Source organism: Polypterus senegalus, chromosome 15 (genome assembly GCF_016835505.1).
Source record: "Polypterus senegalus isolate Bchr_013 chromosome 15, ASM1683550v1, whole genome shotgun sequence".
NCBI lineage: Eukaryota > Metazoa > Chordata > Cladistia > Polypteriformes > Polypteridae > Polypterus > Polypterus senegalus.
In genome coordinates this window covers 58,226,231-58,247,692 of record NC_053168.1, presented here as the reverse complement: position 1 = coordinate 58,247,692, position 21,462 = coordinate 58,226,231, and the positions used below count along the sequence as shown (strand labels likewise).

Below are 21,462 nucleotides of genomic sequence, written 5' to 3'. Positions count from 1 at the left end.
TGATTATCTTTAGAAATATGAAAGTAAATGTTACCAGATACTGTACAGTGAATTACAGAGTATAACTTCATTAATAATAATATAATGAATATGAAGTCTGTGATCTGGCAAGCCCAATATCAGTTCTGCACATGAACACTCTGAATTATGAAATCCATGCTAAAAATTGATGTATTTTTTAATTTAATACAATAGTTCTTCAAGGATGGCAATACAAAGGGGAGGTGAAGTGCTAAAATATCTCACCAGCTACCAAGACAAATGCAAATAAACATTTATTACAAAGTTTTACAAAAAGGCTTTCTTCTATGTATAATCTCTATGTTTAGGATAGCCAGAAATCTTATTAGTGACACCTGGCAGCAATGACTCAGTTTAAATAATATTAAAGAACAGGCATAAAGGAATGTGTAAAGGTGTGAATTAAGATGAGAAATGGCATGAACTGCAATTCTTTGAACATATATCTTTTCAACTTTACATTATTTACTAAACAGGAGGTTATTTTTGGGTGCACCATACTGCCATTTTGTGTTATTAGAAAAAAACATTACCCTTGAAGACTCAGACAGCATCTAAATCAGGGGTGCCCAATGTGTCGATCGCGATCGCCCAGTAGTTTGCAAAGGTAGTGCAGGTAGATCACGTTGTATTCCAAAAAATTTTTTTTTAAACGTTAGTCTATCATATATCCTCCATATGGCATTTGCCACTTGATACAGGGTGGCCAGTCTGAGATCTCTTTTTTTCTAAAACACTAGTCATTCCGGACGCACGATCAAACGCGTGTGCTACTGCAAAACTCCGGCTGTGATCTAGTTAGCCTTCCAATTTATATTGACTAAAGAAGGGATTTAATAAAAAATTGTTTATGGAGGGTATGGGCTGGATGTGGAATTGGAAGAGAATTTTTTTCTCACAATGTTACAATCGAAGTGCGTTTGTCTGATCTGTCAATCTATCATTGCTATTCCAAAGAAGGAAAATGTGGAAAGGCACTTTCGAACTGTTCATAAAAAGCGTTCTGAGAAAGAGAAAGGATAGGGAACTAAAATCACAGTTAATCGGACAGCCGTCATTTTTCACTTGGCTGAATTCAAAAGCTCCTTGACTGCATTATTTGGCTCTACTTATTTATGCGAGTCAGCCTTTTCCCACATGAAGATTATTAAATCCAAATACTGTAGTGACCATAAATGTATTGAATTGTTATTGTGCCATAAAGGTTATTTAGTTATGCAAAGTACAACAATATATATTTTATATATAACTTATACTCAGTATATATATATATATTGTCACACATGTGCGAGTTGGAGGCAGTCAAAGAGCCTAAAGGTGAGTGAAATATCGTGAGACAAAGGGTCATCACATGGTGCTAACCTGAATCTCTTTTCGCCTACAGAAAACCTGACAAAAACTAGGAAGCTCCACTTCCGGGTTAAAAATGGCTGAAACAACGTCACTTCCGGTTTGGCATGACAACATCATTTCCGGACCCAAAATCCACTGCTTCCTGTCAACTCCTGATGACGTTGGTTCCGTCTTCCTGTCTCCAATCGCCACTTCCTGCCAACCATTTCCTGTCCCATCATTTCCTCTGTTATTGAAACGCCATTTTGTTCACAGTAAAACATTCAATGTACTAAAAGTCATCTGAATCAGTTTCATTATTATTGTCTGGACGACAATATATGGGGATGGTCCCCAGACCTTTTTCAGTTTTGTAGAAGTCTTTTTTTTGTACAAGATCATTTATTACAATATATATATATATATATATATATATATATATATATATATATATATATATATATATATAGCATTTTTAATGTAGGTAGATCATTTCGACCTGGTCATTTTAAAAGTAGCTCGCAAGCCGAAAAAGTGTGGGCACCCATGATTTAATAATACAAAAAAACATCCTAAAGTATTTTCCTTTAAAAGATCCAAGGGTACAGTGGAGAAAGGATCTTTCACTTAATATCTCAAAAAGTGGAGTGGAAGGCATGCAATACATAGAATAAACTCTAGCTCCATATGCGCAAAGCATTCAATTATTCAACTTAAAATCTTTCATTGATTACATTTATCTCGTTTAAAATTGTCCAAAATGTATCCAGGGCAAGATCAAACCTGCGAACATTACAATCTAGTTCCAGCCTCGCTGGGCCACATGTATTGGAAGTGCACCAAATTAAAATCATTCTGGACAAAAGTCTTTGAATGCTTATTAGACAGCCATGGTTTCACAATCAATTCTAACCCATTTACAGGTGTCTGGTATACATCTGGACAGGCTTAAAGTGGAGAAGGACAAATTTATTGTAATTGCCTTTACCTCACTACTAGCAAGTAGACTTATTTTGTTCAACTGTAAGAACCCCAGCCCACCATTTATAACTCACAAATGTTCTATACTATTTGAAACTGGAAAAAATCTAATTCTTGCTTAGAGCATCTGTTCAAAACGTTTTTTAAAATATGGCAAGATCTACTTAATAAAATTTTAAAATAAGCATTTATATCAGGGAAAAGGATATTCTCCCTTCTTTGTTGTTTTAAAAGTTTTGCCCTTGCTGTTGGCTCTCCTGTCTTTCTCTTGGGTTGGGGTTGAATTCTGTTTTGTTAAGTTCAACTTGATTGTATGTAATGTTATTTTCTTCAAATAAAATAAAAAAAAGAAAAAAACATGACTTTGTTTTGTTTACTCCAATGATTAATAAAGAGGCTTTTTAACAGCTAGGTCTGTATTATAGCATCTCACATTTTAAAATAAAGCAAATCTGAAAACATTACAGATATATTAAAGAATGATCATAAACAAGCTCCACACAGTCATTATGGTTTTGAGGAATGACACCATTTTGTTCTCTCACTAATTTTGGAAAAGCTTAAAACCAAAGTTGCCACAAATCTATAAAACTCTTTCCCACATTATGACTGAGCTTGAAAAATGCTCACTTTAGGAAAATGTTCTCATTACTTTTTAAACTCTCATGCTCTGTGGTATTTAATGCATCAGTAACTTTGGTGGTAACAAACTAGTAAAAATGTCAATGTTTTTGAATTTTCAAAACAAAGCACCAAATATTTCAATATACAGGTAAACTGTAATTTCAATGGAAATATTCCTACAAAATGGAAATACAGTATTTTAGAGTTAACAGTTTTGAAAACATTTGTTTTTTTAAGTATGACCAGACATATTAACAAGAGAATATGAAAAGCTCAGCTTTAAAAAAAAATATTAAATGTACCTTTGTGTCATTTGAATAAATAAGCAATATACTGTATACAGCATTGTGTGTGTTTTAAAGTATATGTTATTTAAATTTAACTTAAATGGACCACACAATGATTAAAAAAACACCCTTCAAGAAATTCCTCATTTCAAGATGAAGAGCATAAATAATTCTGCTTACAGTTATAATATATATAATAATTATCTTATTTTGTATATAACAATTACCCTTCCTTGGAAATTAACTTTGGCATAGTGAAGGAGCTTATATGCTGAAACTAAATCAACTAAAACAAAAAACTAAATAAAAATATGACTCTTATGATTGTTCTAAGTAAATCTAAGTAAACCTTGCACGGAACACATAGGATGAGGATTGGGTGCAATGCTAGTCTGCTGACAGTTAAGAGTGTTACAGATAAAGGAATACTAGAACTTAGAAGTGGCTCATGAGACATAGGGTGTAGTTCTTCTAGTAAGGAAGGTGCAGCAGTTCTTGCAGTGGACTGAACAATACCACAAAGATATAGTTGAACTCTCCTTTAGATAAAGCATTGGCTATGAAGCCAGATTTCCGAATCAGGTAAGGCCCAAACAAAGAAAGTCTAGGGCAAACATTGGGAGGATTATGTTTCTCAACTAATTAACATTCCAAATAGGATCTGGAAAAAAACACTGAGGTTAAAATAGCCTTGTCTATCTAAGAAAACATTATTCCACTGTGACCCACACCAAGAAAAATGAATGGAAAGTGATGTATAATAAATTAATGAACCTCTGAAATACTACCAAACAGACAGAATGTCACAGGTTGAAATTAAACAAGATCAAAACAAAAATTTATTCTCTCCATATTGTGAGAACTTTTGAGACCCTCCCCAATGGAAACGACACGCAGAAGCCTGACTGCCGAGTCAGTTGAGGGTTACTTGTACGTCACTGTGGCAACTGCAGGTTTGCAGGGCCACAGAAACAACTATAAGGTGGCCGCTGCCACACGAGAAACGCTGGTCGCCCGATGGGTGATTCAGGGAACATTATAACTTGGCTACTGAACTGGCCCTGACCCTGCCAGTTTGCTGTGTGTGTATAGTAGAATGGTAGATTCCACTAGAATAAATAACCTTGCTGTTCCTGTTTCAAGTTGAATAAAGCTGGTTTTGCTAAAGTACTGAGACTCAGCCTTGTCTTTGAGGTGTAAAACACTGACTCCCACGTCACAATATATAATAGACATTAAATGTTATTTGTTAGATGTAAAAAGGAAAGAGCATAAAGTTAATTTTAAGGTTGTTTACACTGGCACAAGAACTGCATATTGCTTTTTTAAAATGTTTTAAATAATATAATAAAAAGAAATATATATGCAAAAGCAAATTAAATTGATTGGTTTTTTTTTATAGATTAAATACTGCAGACTTTTGTCAAAACACATGTTAAATGTTAAACTCAGTGAACTAAAGAGGGTCCCAACCTAGTCAGGGTTTGACAGACAGGCCTTCCAAATTATTTCTGAATTATTAAACTTTCAAGGTCAAGTTTATTATCATGTGTATATATTACACAGTGTAGATGGAAAAATGAAATTCTTACTTGCTTGTTCTCTCACATCACTGACAATAGTAAAATACCAACAACCATACACATATACCCCTACCATTAAATGTACACCAAGTATCTGTAATGAACTGGGGGGTACTTCCTAATTATACTGTACATTATTTGTGCCTGTGGGACATCTGAAAAGAATACATCTCAATTTATATCTTAGTATGCAGAATTTCCCCTTGGGATTAATAAAGTATCTATCTATCTATCTATCAATACACATTTTTAATAATTTGTTAAGGAGCTGAAATTGTTTTAAAGGCTTACCTTTTGATAAGCTTTGTATATTGTGTCGAAAAGAAATGCCTGAGGCATTTCACTTGCTCTGTATTTTGAACGTTCCAGTGAATGGTCCAAAAAATGTTCTGAATTAGTAGCAATCACTGTAGAAACAAGTGGTCTAATGGCTCCAGCTGCCTAAAACATAAAAAACACACCTGATGTAAATCATTTAAAACTTAAATAACAGACTTTTTAAATCACTTTAGCTTGTATGTGCAGCAGAGGAAAGGTTTTCTCTTCAACTGTGCATAACCTTCCACAGTAATGAAGGCTAAAGTTTGTTCTGCAAGCAAATGAAGATACTCAGTTATAGGTACTATACACACCCTAAATAATGCTGTCCAATCACAGACCAAGAAAACATTTGTAAAAATAATTATATACTGTTATTTTGTAACAGATATGCCAAAACATGCAAATACTTATTGACATATTGACCAAGAAATATAACACATTCCATAATTATACAATATACTGTGCGAAATTATAATACCATGTGTAAAAAGATTTGTTGGCTACATACATTTCATACTCAATGTGCCTAAAAAAACACTTTAGCATAATGTTTCACTTACTGAAAACAACAAGCAGATTTTCATTTAAAATTAAAATGGTTAATGCTTAGTTTTCATTGTCACTACTCTCTCTTTACACTCTACACTTTCTTAACATCTATTTTTATTGATATCTGGCTGGAAACAGGCTAATTTGGTTAGAAAACACTTTTCTATTGCCATCAATATTCTCCAGCTGTTCCTTTGATATTCACAGGCCCACTGATTGAGAGAATTCCTTCATATGTCCTAAATCTACTCTTTTAGTGGACTGCCCTGAAAGCACCTCACAGGGGACATCCTTACTAGAATCCCAAACCAACGGATTCCTCTGACCCAAATAAACAATGGCTCTATCTACTCTGATGTCCGCAAATGTTGCTAAATTTCTCATCCTGTCGAAGATAATCAGACTAGCAAATCCATTCAGGAATTTTGAGTCATTACAGTGATTGGTATCAACCTTCATTCTTTTAGCTACAACCCAAGTCATATGATTAAAAGAGAAGAAGGGCACACAGATTAAATGAATGAATCTCCCAATTAATGCAAAAAATGAATTCAGGGGTGTTTCTTAAAAAAGCTAATTAACCCTCACCATAAAGGGAAAAATCACAAATTAATCCTGAAATCTGGGACCTTTGTAGAGAGGCTAGGTAGGGATAGGACGGTGTCCAGTGAGGACTTGGTGATCACCTAACCCAAGTAGTCTGCACAACCCATGTAGTAAGCACAGGTCAAAGTTGAAAGACGATGTCAGGTATGATGCCAGTAGGATTCTGAGCTTGGTATTTGAAAAGAATGTACCATATAATCACATTAAAGACAGAATGTAATATTTTTATCTGCCTAACAAAAGTTGTCATTTTATTTATGGATTGCTTTTCTGTAAAGTACACATTCATAAGAACAGTAGTGGTATTCAATGCAAAGCAAGGTGTTTCAGTGTAACAACAGAACGTTACATATTACAAATTACCTAATATGTATACTGTACTCATCATCTCAAGCTGCAGCATTTGAAATAATTACTATTATTGTATACATCTCATTTTTTACAGTAGTCTTCTTGTAGCAGTCTAGTTTTATTAAATCTATCTTGTAGATTATAGCTTTTTCCAACATAAAACTTACCAGTAATTACTAGTAATTTCAGTACTAATTTTCCAGTAAATCTCTAACACAAGTATGTGCAAAACTGCTTCAGCTTCGATTTTGAGGGCAGAAGTGGGTGAACAGAGAATGTTAATTTGGTGATTTTGTGCCAATTTCTTATATCATCCAGGACCTAATTAAAAATGAAGGCTTCCCATTTACTGTCTGAAATTCATTTGAATAGTTATGTGGGTTTTTTAAACCAAATTACTTGCATGCAAATACTACATTGTGTGTTAGTTTATTCAAACTATTTATATTTTAATTATTCCTTAATGCAGTCGAAAAAAACTATATATATATATATATATATATATATATATATATATATATATATATATATATATATATATATATATATATATATATAAGCATAGGGGCAGCTACTGCAAAGGTATGGTCCCCTCTGAACTTAAGTTTAGAACTTGGCACCACCAGTAACTTGTGCTCAGAGGAGTGAAGTGATCCCAAGGGAGAGCAAGGGTGTAAGGGGTCAGTAAGATAAGAGTAGGCTAAATCAATCAGAGACTTAAAAACAAAAGTTTTAAATTCAGGAAGCCAGGGAAGTGAAGCTAAAATTGGTACGATGTGATATATACTCGAGTTTAAGCCGACCCGAATATAAGCCGAGGTACCTAATTTTACCTACAAAAACTGGAAAAACTTATTGACTCGAGTATAAGCCTAGGGTGGGAAATGCAGCAGCTACTGGTAAGTTTCAATAATCAAAATAAATACCAATAAAATTACCGTACATTAATTGAGGCTGAATCAGCTCATTAATTGAGCACACAGCCCAGAATGAGTCTCACAGAGGCTGCACAGCACCACACAGAGTCCGCAGCAGTTCTTCTACCGACCGCAGACCAAACCAGGTACAATACACTCCAGCTTTCTGTCGGGTTGGTGGGGGCAGCGGGACCTGACTTGAATATAAGCTGAGGGTGACGTTTTTCAGCACATTTTGGGTGCTGAAAAACTTGGCTTATATTCGAGTATATACGGTATGTTATCGTGTGACTGTTAGGAGTCTGGCTGCAGTGTTCTGGACTACTTGAAGATGAGCAAGGGATTACTGATTATCTCCAGAGTATAATGAGTTGAAATAGTTAAGCCAAGAAGAGAGACATGAATTTGTTTTTGAAAAGTATCTACAGAAAAAAGAGGCTTGACTTTAGCTTGTACCCTGAGCTAACAGAAACAGACTTTTACAATTGAGTTAATTTGTTTATCAAATCTGACAGCATTACCAAAAATCACACCAAGATTTTTTGTGAAGAATTTACACAAGGTTGTCAAAGGGCCAAGATTACTTGCAGGACCACAAGTAAGATGACAAGGTCCAAAACACACTCCCTTTTTTTTTGTTATTTAAACTAAAAACATTCTGTGACATCAATATTTTAATGTCTTTCAGACATTCCAATAATGGTTCAAGAATTTGTTTTGCTCTTTTTCAGTAGACAATATATCTGTATCATCTGCATAGCAATGAAAAAAATGTTGTTTTTTTTTTAAATTGATCCTAAGGACAACATGTAAAGTGAAAAAAGAACAGACCCAAGAATAGATCCTTGAGGGGCCTTGCAGGTTAGTGAGGCTGAGGAAGAGGAGAAATTGTCCAGTCTCACTGAAATGCTTCTGCCTGTTAGGTATGTCCAGAACCATTCCTTGGATACCCACATACTACTAAAGATGAGCAATGAAGATCTCATGATCAACTGTATCAAATGATCCAGTTAGATCTAAAAGCAACAAGACAGCAGTATCCTCAGAGTTAGGTCCATAGGTATTTGGACAGTGATAGAATTTTCATAATTCATCAATGGCCAAGTCAAACAACCGACCTCAACCCACTTGGACATACATTTCACTTGCTGAAGTCAAAACTGATGGCAGAAAGTCCAATGAACAACCAGCACCTAAACATTCCTGTAGCAAAGGCTTGGGAAAGTATCACTTGAGTGTAAACCCAGCACTTGGAGATGGTTATGAGTTCCAGACTTCAGGCAGTCATTGACTGAAAAGGATTTTCAACCAACTATTGAAAATGATCATTATATTTATGATTGTGCTAGTTTGTCCAAATTCTTTCAAACCGCTGGAATGGGGGGAGGGGAGCTACGCAGAAAAATGGCTGTCATTCCTAAATGGCTTATATGATATTTTTGGTAAACTCCTTAAATAAAAGATGAAAGTCTGCACTTCAGTCACATGCTGATTGCTTTATTTCATATCCATTGTGGTGGTGTACAGAGCCAAAATTATGAAAACTGTATTACTGTCCAACTATGTATTGACCTGACTGTGTTAATATGGGAGTGTTTAGAACCCTTATAAATGCTGACTCTGTGCTGTGGTATTCATCAAAACCGGACTGAAATACATCAAAAATGCCCTTTTCATTGAAAGAGATTTGCAGAAAGTCAACCTTCTCCAGAATTTTACTTTGCTGTTTTTGTATGAAAAATCTGTTGGTTGATGACATGATCCTGAGCAGTGACAGACAAGATAAATAAAAAATAAAAAAAATCTGCAAGTGCAAGCCATTGTAGTATGGGATTAGGAAAGAGATCAGTAAGTAAATAGGCTTGGTACTTCAATCATATCTAACCATGTCCATGAACTGGACAAGGACATTAGAAAATGGATGGATGTTTACAGTTTCATTTACTGCTCTGATTGAGTTACTGAGGAATTGAGACTGAAGTACTAAGTCTATCTATATAATGGCCCCTAATCTACCACCACCACCAGTGGCTTGAGCTATCAGGAAAATTGCATTGCTGTCCTAGCAATCGCTGTTCAAGATTAGATGATCAACTGAGGATACTGTACATGAAAAACTAGTTCAGTAGACACATACAAGCAGTAGAGTACTCACACAAAACTGAAATGTGCACAAACCAGTATAGTTTACATGGAAGCCAATAGCATACACATGTAATGTAAACAAACCAGTATACTTTACAGTATATGCAAATCAACATCATACAAATATAAGTCAATGTTGTTCATGCACTAAGTTAATTTTTTCAGTTAAATTTTTCTGTTTTGTTGTAAAATATGATTACAGTGGATTATGTGGCCAGCCCTCTCTAGCGTGCGTGTGTGCGTGCGCCTGCCTGTGTCTCTCGTGTGTGTGTGTGTGTGTGTGCGCCTGCCTGCCTGTGTCTCTCTCGTTTCCGTGTGTGTGCTTGCCTGTGTCTCTCTTGCATGTGTGTGCGTGTGCGCCTGCCTGTGTCTTGTGTGTGTGCATGCGTGCGTGCGTGCGTCTGTCTGTGTGTGTGTCTGTCTGTCTGTCTGTCTGTGTCTTTCTCTCGCTCTCTTTCTCTCTGGCTGCATAATGTGTAAAATTATAACATAGTTTGGTGTTTAATACGCTTTTTCTTAACACCTCCCATTATACGACATTTTTGCTTATCCAACGTTCTGCCGGCCCGTTTATTGTCAGATAAGCGAGACTCTACTGTATATATATATATACACAGTATATATATGTATGTGTGTATATATATGTACATATATATATATATATATATATATATATATATTGTCACAAGAACGAGACATGGACAGATAAAGAGTTGGGGCAGCCACCCGTATATTGTGGTATCCTGGCTGCAAAGTCGTTTTTCTTGTAGAAATACAGAGCACTGAAGTGCATACAACCGAGTCCAAAACAAGACTGAGGAAACAAAGGAAAGGGGCAGGTTTTAAAGGGGAGACAGGAAGTGAGGTCGATGGATCTGGCACGTGGTCTTCCACCATTGGCTCAGAGCGGAGGTGACATCAGAGGGACTGGAGCTGGTGTGGCCGACTTCCATTGGCTCAGTCCCGAAGTGATGTCAGGAGATCCAGGTGAAATCCCGGGGATGGTCTACAGGCAAGGAGAAAAGAGTCAGTGCACTCTGCCACACCCCGCATGCCTCCAACTGCCTTCACTCAAGCCCTTTAGCTGCCTCCCATGCGCGCAGTGTGACAAGGCCCCCTTAGCCCAGACCCGACGGGTCGGGCGACTAACCGAGAGGTCGTGAACCCGAGAAAGAGCATCAGCGTTGGCGTGGAGAGCCCGGCGATGAACGAGCGAAAACTTGTACGGCTGCAGGTCAAGAAACCACCGGGTGACCCGCGGATTCACTCCTTGTGGAGGGCCATCCACTGTAGGGTGCATGGTCCGTGACAAGGGTGAATTCCGCCCAACAGGTAGTACCTCAGCTGAGTAATCGCCCATTTAATCGCCAGAGCCTCCCTCTCCACCGCAGCATACCTGGTCTCCCGTCCAACAGTTTCCGCTCAGGAACATGATGGGGTGCTCCACACCATCGACGCTTTGGCTCAGCACGCGCCCAGGCCTGTGTCCAAGCGTCCGCCTGGAGGATGAAAGGCAAAGAAAAGTTAGGTGCCATCAAAACAGGTGTGGACGTAAGGGCCTGCTTTAAGTCACCAAATGCAGCGCTGTTTTTCAGTCCATGCCACAATGTTCGGGCCCTCTTCTTTGTTAAATCAGTCAAGGCGCCGCTCTCTCCAAAACCGAGGTACAAACCGGCGGTAGTACCCGCTAAGCCGAAAGGCTTGGACCTGCCGCTTGGTTCATGGACGGGCCATTTCAGAATGGCATCAATTTTGGAGCACTGTGGCCTTACGGTACCCGACCCACCAGGTAGCCTAAATATTTGGCCTCGCTTAATCCAAGAAGCATTTCCTGGGATTAATCCGAGCCCGCCTCACCAAGTGTCCGTAATACCGCTTGGACATGCTGTAGGTGTTCCTTCCATGTGCTGGAATAGATGACCACGCCATCCAGGTAGGCAGCACTGTATGAGTTATGAGGCGAAGCACTTTGTCCACCAGACGCTGAAAGGTTGCTGGAGCCCCGTAACCCAAATGGAAGGACACGATACTGCCAGTGTCCGCTAGGGGTACTAAACGCGTTTTACCTTCGAGTCCGTTAAAGGAACCTGCCAGTACCCTTCGTCATGTCAAGTGTGGTCAGGTATTGAGCCTGTCCAAGCCTCTCGAGGAGGTCGCCCACGCGTGGCATTGGATAAGCATCAAATTGGGAGACTTGATTAAGCCGACGGAAGTCATTGCAGAACCTCCAACTTCCGTCAGGCTTACCGACGAGCACAATGGGGCTGGACCAGGGACTATAACTTTCCTCAATCACACCTAGCTCCAGCATGCGCTTGATCTCAAGCTCCACTTCAGCCTTTTTTGCCTCGGGAAGACGATACGGGCGTTCTCGGACAACAACCCCGGCTCTGTCACGATGTTGTGCTCAATCAGAGAGGTCCTTCCGGGTTCTCACTGACTACCTCCCGAGCGGTCCGGATAACTGTTTCCAGCTCCTGCCGCTGTCTGGGACTTAAGTCCGTGCGAAGTTAAGGTCGTGTGTGTGAGCGAAGAGTGAGCGGGGCTGGCCGGAGGAGGGATCGGGGTCCCTGTCCTTTCACGGTATTCAGCAGGTTCACATGATAAACCCGCTCCTTTGGCCACGCATTGGGTTGACTCACCAAATAGTCGACCAGTCCCTTCCTCTCCTTAACTTCAGAGGGGCCCTGCCAGTGGGCAAGCAATTTAGAGTGGGAGGTAGGCACTAGGACCATGACCCGATCTCCGGGCGGAACTCCCAAGAGACGCGTGCGCGGTTGTAGTACCGGCCTGTGCTGCTTGAGCTCCTCCATGTGACTTTTAAGGACAGGCGAATCTTTCCAAATCTATCGCGAACTGCGCGATATACTCCAGTATGTTTGTGGAGGGAAGAGCCTCTTCTTCCCAGCCTTCTTTCAAAATATCTAATATGCCCCGAGGTTGTCGCCCGTACAGTAGTTCAAAAGGGGAGAACCCGTGGAGGCTTGTGGGACTTCCGATAGGCAAAAGGACGAGGGGAGGAGCTGATCCCAGTTCCTTCCATCCTCGCTGACCACCTTACGCAGCATTTGCTTGAGAGTTTGATTAAACCTCTCTACTAATCCGTCGGTTTGAGGATGATACACGAGGTCTTTAAATGCTTTATTTTCAGTAATCTGGCAGTCTCCTTGAACGCTTTCCGAGGTGAAGGGGTCCCCTGGTCTGTCAAGACTTCTTTGGGGATCCCCACGCCAATACCCCTAGTAATTCCGTGCGATGGCTTTAGAGGTAGCTGACGTCAACGGAACAGCTTCGGGGTATCGTGTAGCGTAATCCACGAGGACTAAAATGTACTTGTGTCCTCGGGCTGAGGGCTCCAGGGTCCCACCAGGTCGACCCGATTCTGTGGAAGGGAACGCCAATCAGTGGAATAGGAACGAGAGGAGCACGGTCCCTCCTAGGAATTTGTCGCAGTTGACACTCCGGCAGGAAGCGCAAAAGCGACGAACCTCCTCATTAATTCCTGGCCAGTAGAAACGGAGCTTGATCCGCTCCAGAGTTTTTTCGGTGCCCAGGTGGCCACCTAGGAGGTGGGCGTGTGCTAGCTCGCAGACCTGCCGCCGGAAGGTACGCGGCACCAGCAGCAGCCGCGTCTCCTGCCCGTCATGCATTGCTACACGGTAAAGGAGGTCATTATCTAGCACAAAGTAGGGGCCCTGTGGCATCGACTGATTAGTGCGCTGGCCATTGACAAGGACCACTGCATTTTTACAAACTTCAGGGAGTCATCATTCCATTGCTCCCTTCTAAAAGAAGCGGCGTTTCTTTAAATTGGAACCGCAACACGGAGAGAGGGTCAGCGTCGACCTCAATGGGCGTGGTTTTCTCCCGCCCCCCGCGTCGTTGGTGGATGGCGTGTTAGCCAGCGGCGGCCGGGAGTTGCCACGCCAGTCAGGGCGACGCCGCGCTCTCTCTGCCGGCTGATTACACGGCGTGGAGGCAGCTTGAGACGGGTTATCTCCGTCCATAACGAGGCCCAAATTAACCCGGGAGTGGTATGTGTCTCACCGCTTTTGATTTTAGACCAGTCCGCCCTAGTATCACCGGGTGTGGAGGATCAGGTAGGACCGCTACGGTGAGTTTACTGAACTGACCCTCCGTAACTGATGACACAGGCGGCGGACCTGTACCAGCGGATGTCTCCGTGGACACAGGTTATACCGGTCTTAAATTTTAGCCACTGTTGCGGTTGCACAAAGCGGCGGGCAACAATGGAAATGTTGCTGCCGGAGTCGAACAAACCTGTGGTCTTGTGTCCGTTGGCGATCACCACGCCAGTATGTGGGACCGCCAGCGGATTAGCCAGAGCACACCAACCCTCCTCGCCCTCCACCTGCATTCCTCCTTGCCCCAAGCGGTTTGCGCCCGCGGCACCGCTGACGCCATCTGAGCTCCGGATTGTACAGGGAGGGGCTAGGTCTTGGAACGCACCCGGCTGGGTTTGACATGAGGACGGTTCTGCTCCCCAGAGTGTGAGGCCCCTCTGCGTCTCCATAAGCTCTATGAGCTCAGACATGTTCTTAAACCGCCGCCCCAAACCGGCTGGGTGAAGCCACGGGGAAGCGCTTCCAGGAGCAGATAGCAAGCTACCTGCTCTATTATTTGGTAGGGCGTGTTTTCAAATGGCCGTAGCCAATGCCCTACCATTGCCCATAAGGACCAGGCTTGTCTGTTGGTCGGCCGCTCAGGGTCCAACCTCCATTTTTATTTTATTCACCTGCCAGTCTGGGGCACCCCTAGGTGGTAAATGGGGCTTTGGTTTCGAGGGAGGCAGGCACTCTCCCCAAGAGAGCATACTGAGTCCCTTTGCCTCCCCCTCCAGGGCAGCCCAATTCTGTGAGCCCCACCCGCACACTCCCTGGCCTCTCCAGATGGCCTAGTTATGAGTGCGGGAGCGGAGCCCGCACCGGTCACGCCGACCACGGGCACCCTCCCGCCTGAAGACTCGGCCCGCACGCTCCCACCTGGGTATATTGCAGGTCCTGTCCCCTTCTCTCTGGGACTTCTCCATCCTGCTGACTACGCCACTGTCACAAGAACGAGACATGGACAGATAAAGAGTTGGGGCAGCCACCCGTATATTGTGGTATCCTGGCTGCAAAGTCGTTTTTCTTGTAGAAATACAGAGCACTGAAGTGCATACAACCGAGTCCAAAACAAGACTGAGGAAACAAAGGAAGGGGGCAGGTTTTAAAGGGGGAGACAGGAAGTGAGGTCGTATGGATCTGGCACGTGGTCTTCCACCATTGGCTCGTAGCCGGAGGTGACATCAGAGGGACTGGAGCTGGTGTGGCCGACTTCCATTGGCTCAGTCCCGGAAGTGATGTCAGGAGATCCAGGTGAAATCCCCCGGGATGGTCTACAGGCAAGGAGAAAAGAGTCAGTGCACTCTGCCACACCCGGCATGCCTCGAACTGCCTTCACTCAAGCCCTTTAGCTGCCTCCCATGCGCGTGTGTGACAATATATATATATATATATATATATATATATATATATATATATATATCGATCGGCCACAGCCTATGGAGTGGAAGGACCATTGGAGAGGGCTTTGGTGAGGCAATACCTCCCCTGGGACACTAGATGGCAACCCTCCTGGGCGGCTGTGGCACCACAGCTTCCCACAGGGCATACCAGGAGCTGGTGTTTGGTGCAGCCCTGTTTTGGTTCTGTGGGGGCCACCAGAGGGAGAGGCAGAGCCCTATAAAGGACCTCCAGCACACCTGGGAGTGATTCCAGGTAATACTGATGAGCCACCCGGGACCTGAATAAGAGGAGTCCCCTCATTCCATTCAATGGCCAGAGTCGAGGAGGAAGAGGACAAAGCCTGAGGAAAAGTGGAGGCAGATGGACTGGCAGCAAGGAAGGGACTGAACTGTGTGTTGCGGTGTTTGTGATTTGTGCACACTTTATTGTAAATAAACCGGTTATTGTGTTTGAACCTGTTCCTCATTCCACCACCAGATTTCATTTTCCTCCTTCCTCTGTCCAGATTTCAGCTATTTGCCTAGCTCTTTGGTAACTCTTATTTAGTTACTCTGGTAGCTGTATATTTAGTATAAGACCTGTAAATCATTCATATTAACAAGCTGTTCTACTGTCATGTCAATATGCCACACTGCACAGAGATGAATAACATATATACTAGTGTTATGAAAACCAAAAGAAGCCTTTGTAAAGGTCTTGTTACTTAAGAGTAAAGTGTAAGAGATGTATTTTTTGCAGTACTTAAACTAAAGAGTTATCATTGTGTTTTTAGCTTCACAGGAATACAGACAGAGAAGATTCCTGACAGTAGAAGACCCTAAAGTTAAGAGACTTGCATAGATGAACTATGGGGTATAACTTAGAAAGTGTATCACAATATTACAGCAAAAGAAAAAATTGTTTCTTTCTTATGAACGATCCCTGGATTGGGATAAGTAGGTTTTGCAGATGAATTGATGGATAATTGCATAATTAAGTAATCTCTTATTAAATGTTGGATGAATTCATTCCAAAAGCATTGCATTTAAATTTTAAGTCAATTACATAATGAAAATCTCTTTGCTTTCAACTGAAATGAATGAAAAGTAATTTTATAAAAACAAACAGTTAAACCTTTTTTCTTAATCCAAACAATACCATACATTTCAAATACAGTCATTTTACTTATTTGTAACTGAGTTTGACAGTAAACTGCTCATAAATTTCGTAGTTATTTTTTCCTCTTGCAAAAAAATAGTTAACCGACATTTGGATCTTATGGATAAAATGCATCAACACTTAATTGCAGTGATAGGGCAAAACATTAAGTAAAATTACCAAAAATAAAGGGATTTGTTTTCCAACTATTCAATTAATATTAAATATGTGCTTTTCAATTCAAAAACAGCAGCAAACCCAAGATGTTATTTTTCAAGTTGTGTTAGCTCATTTACAGACACTGCTACAAGCAAAATAGAATGCTATAATACAGCTATCACTACATTAAAGATGTGAATGAGATGTCATTACCTGTGATATGTTCCACATTAAAAATACTGACATCTTTTACACCTAAATGAAATAACATCTACTATATTCTGTAAATGCAGGTAATGTCTCCTCTTTGTGCTATCAGCCTTTTCAAACTGCAAAAACACATTTAGTAGACCAAATATTATATAATAATGTGACATGTGACCCAGTGACAACCTGAACAAAGTATGTAGTGTGTACAGTATTTATAGGTTAATTAAAATTGCTAAAAGATTGGAATTTGAAATATTACCACATGAAATGTTAAGCAACGGTATTTTTAAATTAAATGAACTGAAAACTAGAAAACCTGTCAGGAATACACAGAAAGAAACAAATAAAGAATTAAACCATAAATTAAATGCCAAACATACTACTTACATTAAAGATTAGAATATTTTAAGTATGTGTGATTTGGTTGAAAATTGGAATAAATATTCTAGCTGTGATTATTTTCACTAGACAGCTTTAACTTTAGAAAGTAAGAATATCCAATGTGAACAGATGACCAAAGAGGGAGCTGCTTTTGTAATATAGTAAACAATTGCCTAGGTTGCCAGGCAAGCTAACATTAAAATGAAAAGCAGCTGTTAATGAAATTTTCACTGCTCGCTAATTTTCTGATGAGTCACTCTTGGATAAAGAAAGACAGAGGGAAAGCTTTTCTATGAGAGAACTCATACTTCTGAAAGTATTTTCCAGTTGAAAAACAGTACATGCTCTTGCCCTGAACCCAGATGGCCACCCATTTACAAACTCATTTCCCATCACAGCAAATCACATGAAACAACTAGTAGAGTTGAGCAATAAAGTGTAATTCTGTCTTAGTCAACTGCTAAAAGACAACAACGCCACCAGTACTAGTCAAAAAATCATGTAAAAATATACAAATAAGCAGCACTAAAGATAGCAAATAATCACACTGTATAACTGTTTTTTAATTTTTTTTTAATTAAATAAAATATTTGTTACAAACTGAATTAGTTGCCTATAAAAAGTTTCTTCCAAATATTACATATGTCAGATTTGGAGACCCTACATATTAAAGGTCGGTCATCATTTTACAATCATTCATCAACTTGCTTATTACAGGTATTTTGTGCAGTCTCAGGGAAGATGTATCTATTTACGAGGCACTGAAAGCAACCCTTGATAAAATGCCACTTCATAAAAGGACATATTCATGTACAAATTCATAATAAGCTGTTTAAAGATGCATACAAGTGTTTTTGATTGGGGAGAAAATTTGCACCATGTTTCAAAGTCTAAGCCCCTGCTTCAGCCTCAGTAAATGCAGAGTTATAAGGTAAGCTGTCGCAATCACTTAAATTGCAGGGATGTAGACAGCTCAGAACGTTGAGAAGACAAGGCACACCAGTGGAGCAGACATGGTGTGATTTGTGTTTGTTTGTTGTATTTATTTGAATTCTCTCTTTTTTTCTGTTATATATTCCATTCTTTTGTATGCACCTGCAGTGCCTTCTAAAAATCAACACGCTTCTTTGTATATTTTCCACTTTTTGCTAACAAATAGCTCAATTCAACATCCAAAAAGGTGGCCTGAAAGAACCATAAAGAATCTGAAAGAACAATTATTGTACAATTCAAAGAGTAATTAAGACTTGCAAATCACAGAATTACACATATCTTTCATCCCCTTGGGTCAATACCTGAAAGAAGCTTTTATACAACAATAACATTCACAGTATATTTTGGATAATTGCTAACATTTTCAAACTAGTATAAGCCAAATTATAAGCAATCTTTTTGAGAAGCTGGAAAATGATTATCTGTGGAGTACGATCCTGGTGTCTTAATGTACATTTACAGTTGGATTCAGTTCTGGGCTTTGACTAGGCCAAAGATATTAAAACAACAGAATACAGCAATGCTGGCGTTATGTACATGTATGGTATACATCACCTTTTTGCTAAATCACTCAGCAGTTGCCTTTGTTTATAACAGCAATTATTGTGCTGCTAAAAGAAAGTGAACTTTTCTCCCCAGTTCCAGGACTTTGCTAGGTTGGAATACATTTTCCTCCAAGATTTGTCTATACTTGGCATCACCATTTTTTTAATAGATTTAAGCAGGTTTCTCCCTGTATACCAACAAATATATAAATAACTGCCACCACTTATCTTCAGCTAAATGATGGTGTTAAAATAGTTATATGTAACATTTAGTTCGTACCACATATAACTTTATCTGCACAAGGTCAAAAAGTTCCAGTTTAGTTATTCACACATCAGAGTTGCTCCCACAAGTATGCAGTATCCTGTTGTCTCTCTATATATTTTTCTTAAGAGGTGGCTTCCTTTCATAAAGGACATATTAGATTTTTTCTTATGTGAATTACTCTTCATAATATCTGATAGTTTTGTCTTTGGTAATCTATCCAGCTCTCTTTGCTATGTGATAATGTATAAAAAGAAATAATTGTTGATGATAATAATGGCAGTTCAAATAAGTTTGGCTGTGGATAAAAAGTGCACTCCAATAGACAAGGATGATGTGTTTCTTATCTTACCCCTGCAGCTACCATAATAGCTGCAGATGAATGAAAAGCAAGTATAGAAAACTAATGGATGACTAAATAACAAGCAATTTATTTACAATTTTTCCACTCACAAGCATTTAAATTGGCATTAAAATATATGACAATGACAATAAAAAATTGAAAGCAATAAAATGGTACAAGCCAGATAAAAAGGATCTCATGGTATTATAAAGATATTGCATTATCATCGTATACATCATTTAACTAGTGTAAAATGAAAAAAAAAACAAAATGACTGTTGAAAAATATGTAAACAACAATGGGAATAAATAAAATATATACTGCTGTTTCGCCATATCATTTTATTTGATGAGAATTAGTGCTTGACAGTTGCTGCAAGACAACTATGTTTTACGCCAAAGAAAAAAAGGGCTTCTCATTATAAACTCACTCCATTATTTACTTCAACATTTATTTTTTAAGTAGGACTTAAAACTGCACAAAGATGATGGAAAAAATGTATGTGATGTAGTGTTTATAGAACTGAAAACATGAAGGATATGTTGTTGACATTTTTCTGACACAAGGTAAAATAATTTTTTTCAGATGCAATTTGTGACTACAGTTTTAATAACTGTATGCAAAACTCCAGCAGATGTGTAAATGGCCTCTAGATGTACTGTACATATACACTACTTTTATTTTCATTACAAAAGATTTTATTTTCTGCTTTTGTCTAATGGCTATTTTAAAAATCATTAAAACTCACAACTTGATTTGCTTCTGAAATGTTTTTAACATTCATAAACCCTACAATAATACATGCAATAATAAAAACAATTCAAGAAAAAATTTGAAGAGTGACATAATGAGCTATCGGGCGTGCTAATTGATAATGTTCTTGACAAAGTAAATTCGTCATTAGATGCGGGGGTCTTCCCAGACTGTCTTAAGACTGCTGTAGTTAAACCCCTACTTAAGAAACATAATCTCGACCCCTCGGCTCTTGAAAATTTTAGACCCATCTCTAACCTGCTTTTCTTAAGTAAAATTCTGGAGAAAGCAGTCATTATGCAGCTAAATGACCACCTAAATAAACCTGCTATTCTTGATAAATTTCAGTCGGGTTTTAGAACAAATCACAGCACAGAAACTGCACTCGTTAAAGTAGTAAATGATTTGCGGGTGAATTCAGACAGAGGCCATTTATCTGTTCTCATCCTCTTAGATCTGAGTGCTGCATTTGACACCATTGATCATAATATTCTTAGAAATCGCCTTAGTCAATAGGTGGGCCTCTCTGGCAGTGTCTTAAATTGGTCTGAATCCTACCTGGCAGGGAGAAAATTCTTTGTTAGTTGTGGTAATTACAACTCAAAGACACATGATATCCAATATGGTGTTCCACAAGGCTCTATCCTGGGTCCGCTGTTATTCTCAATCTATATGCTTCCATTAGGTCAGATTATCTCAGGGCACAACGTGAGCTACCACAGCTATGCTGATGACACACAGCTGTACTTATCAATAGCACCTGATGACCCCGATTCTCTTGACTCACTAACACAATGTCTGACTTCTATCTCAGAATGGATGAATAGTAACTTCCTCAAGTTAAATAAAGGGAAAACTGAAATCTTAGTAATTGGCAATAATGGATACAATGAGGCTATTAAAAATAAACTGGATACATTAGAATTAAAAGTCAAGACGGAGGTAAAACGCTTAGGGGTAATTGTTGACTGTAATCTGAATTTTAAATCGCATATTAATCAGATCACTAGGGCAGCATTTTTTCACTTAAGAAAAGTTAGACCTCTTATATCACTGAAAGATGCTGAGAAATTAGTTCACGCATTTGTTTTCAGTCGACTAGATTACTGTAACGCACTCCTCTCAGGACTACCCAAAAAAAGACATAAATCGTTTGCAACTAGTGCAGAATGCAGCTGCTAGAATCCTAACTAGGAAAAGAAAATCCGAGCACATTTCTCCAGTTTGGATGTCACTACACTGGTAACCTGTGTCATTCAGGATTGACTTTAAAATTCTGCTTATGGTTTATAAAGCCTTAAATAATCTCACCCCATCTTATATATCGGAATGTCTGACACCTTATATTCCAAATCGTAACCTCAGATCCTCAAATGAGTATCTCCTTAGAATTCCAAGAACAAAACTTAAAACTGGTGAAGCGGCCTTCTG

General features: G+C 39.5%; 1 protein-coding gene across 5 annotated transcripts in view; it reads right to left on the bottom strand.

Moving 5' to 3' along the window:
* Window positions 1–21,462, bottom strand: part of LOC120515603 (D-ribitol-5-phosphate cytidylyltransferase-like) — a 117,102-nt gene that overhangs the window by 60,650 nt on the left and 34,990 nt on the right. For all 5 annotated transcript variants that reach the window (XM_039736716.1, XM_039736714.1, XM_039736712.1 and 2 more), the window contains one exon: window positions 5,120–5,269. In XM_039736716.1, coding sequence (XP_039592650.1) covers window positions 5,120–5,269 — 150 coding nt within the window. The remainder of the gene's footprint in view (window positions 1–5,119; window positions 5,270–21,462) is intronic.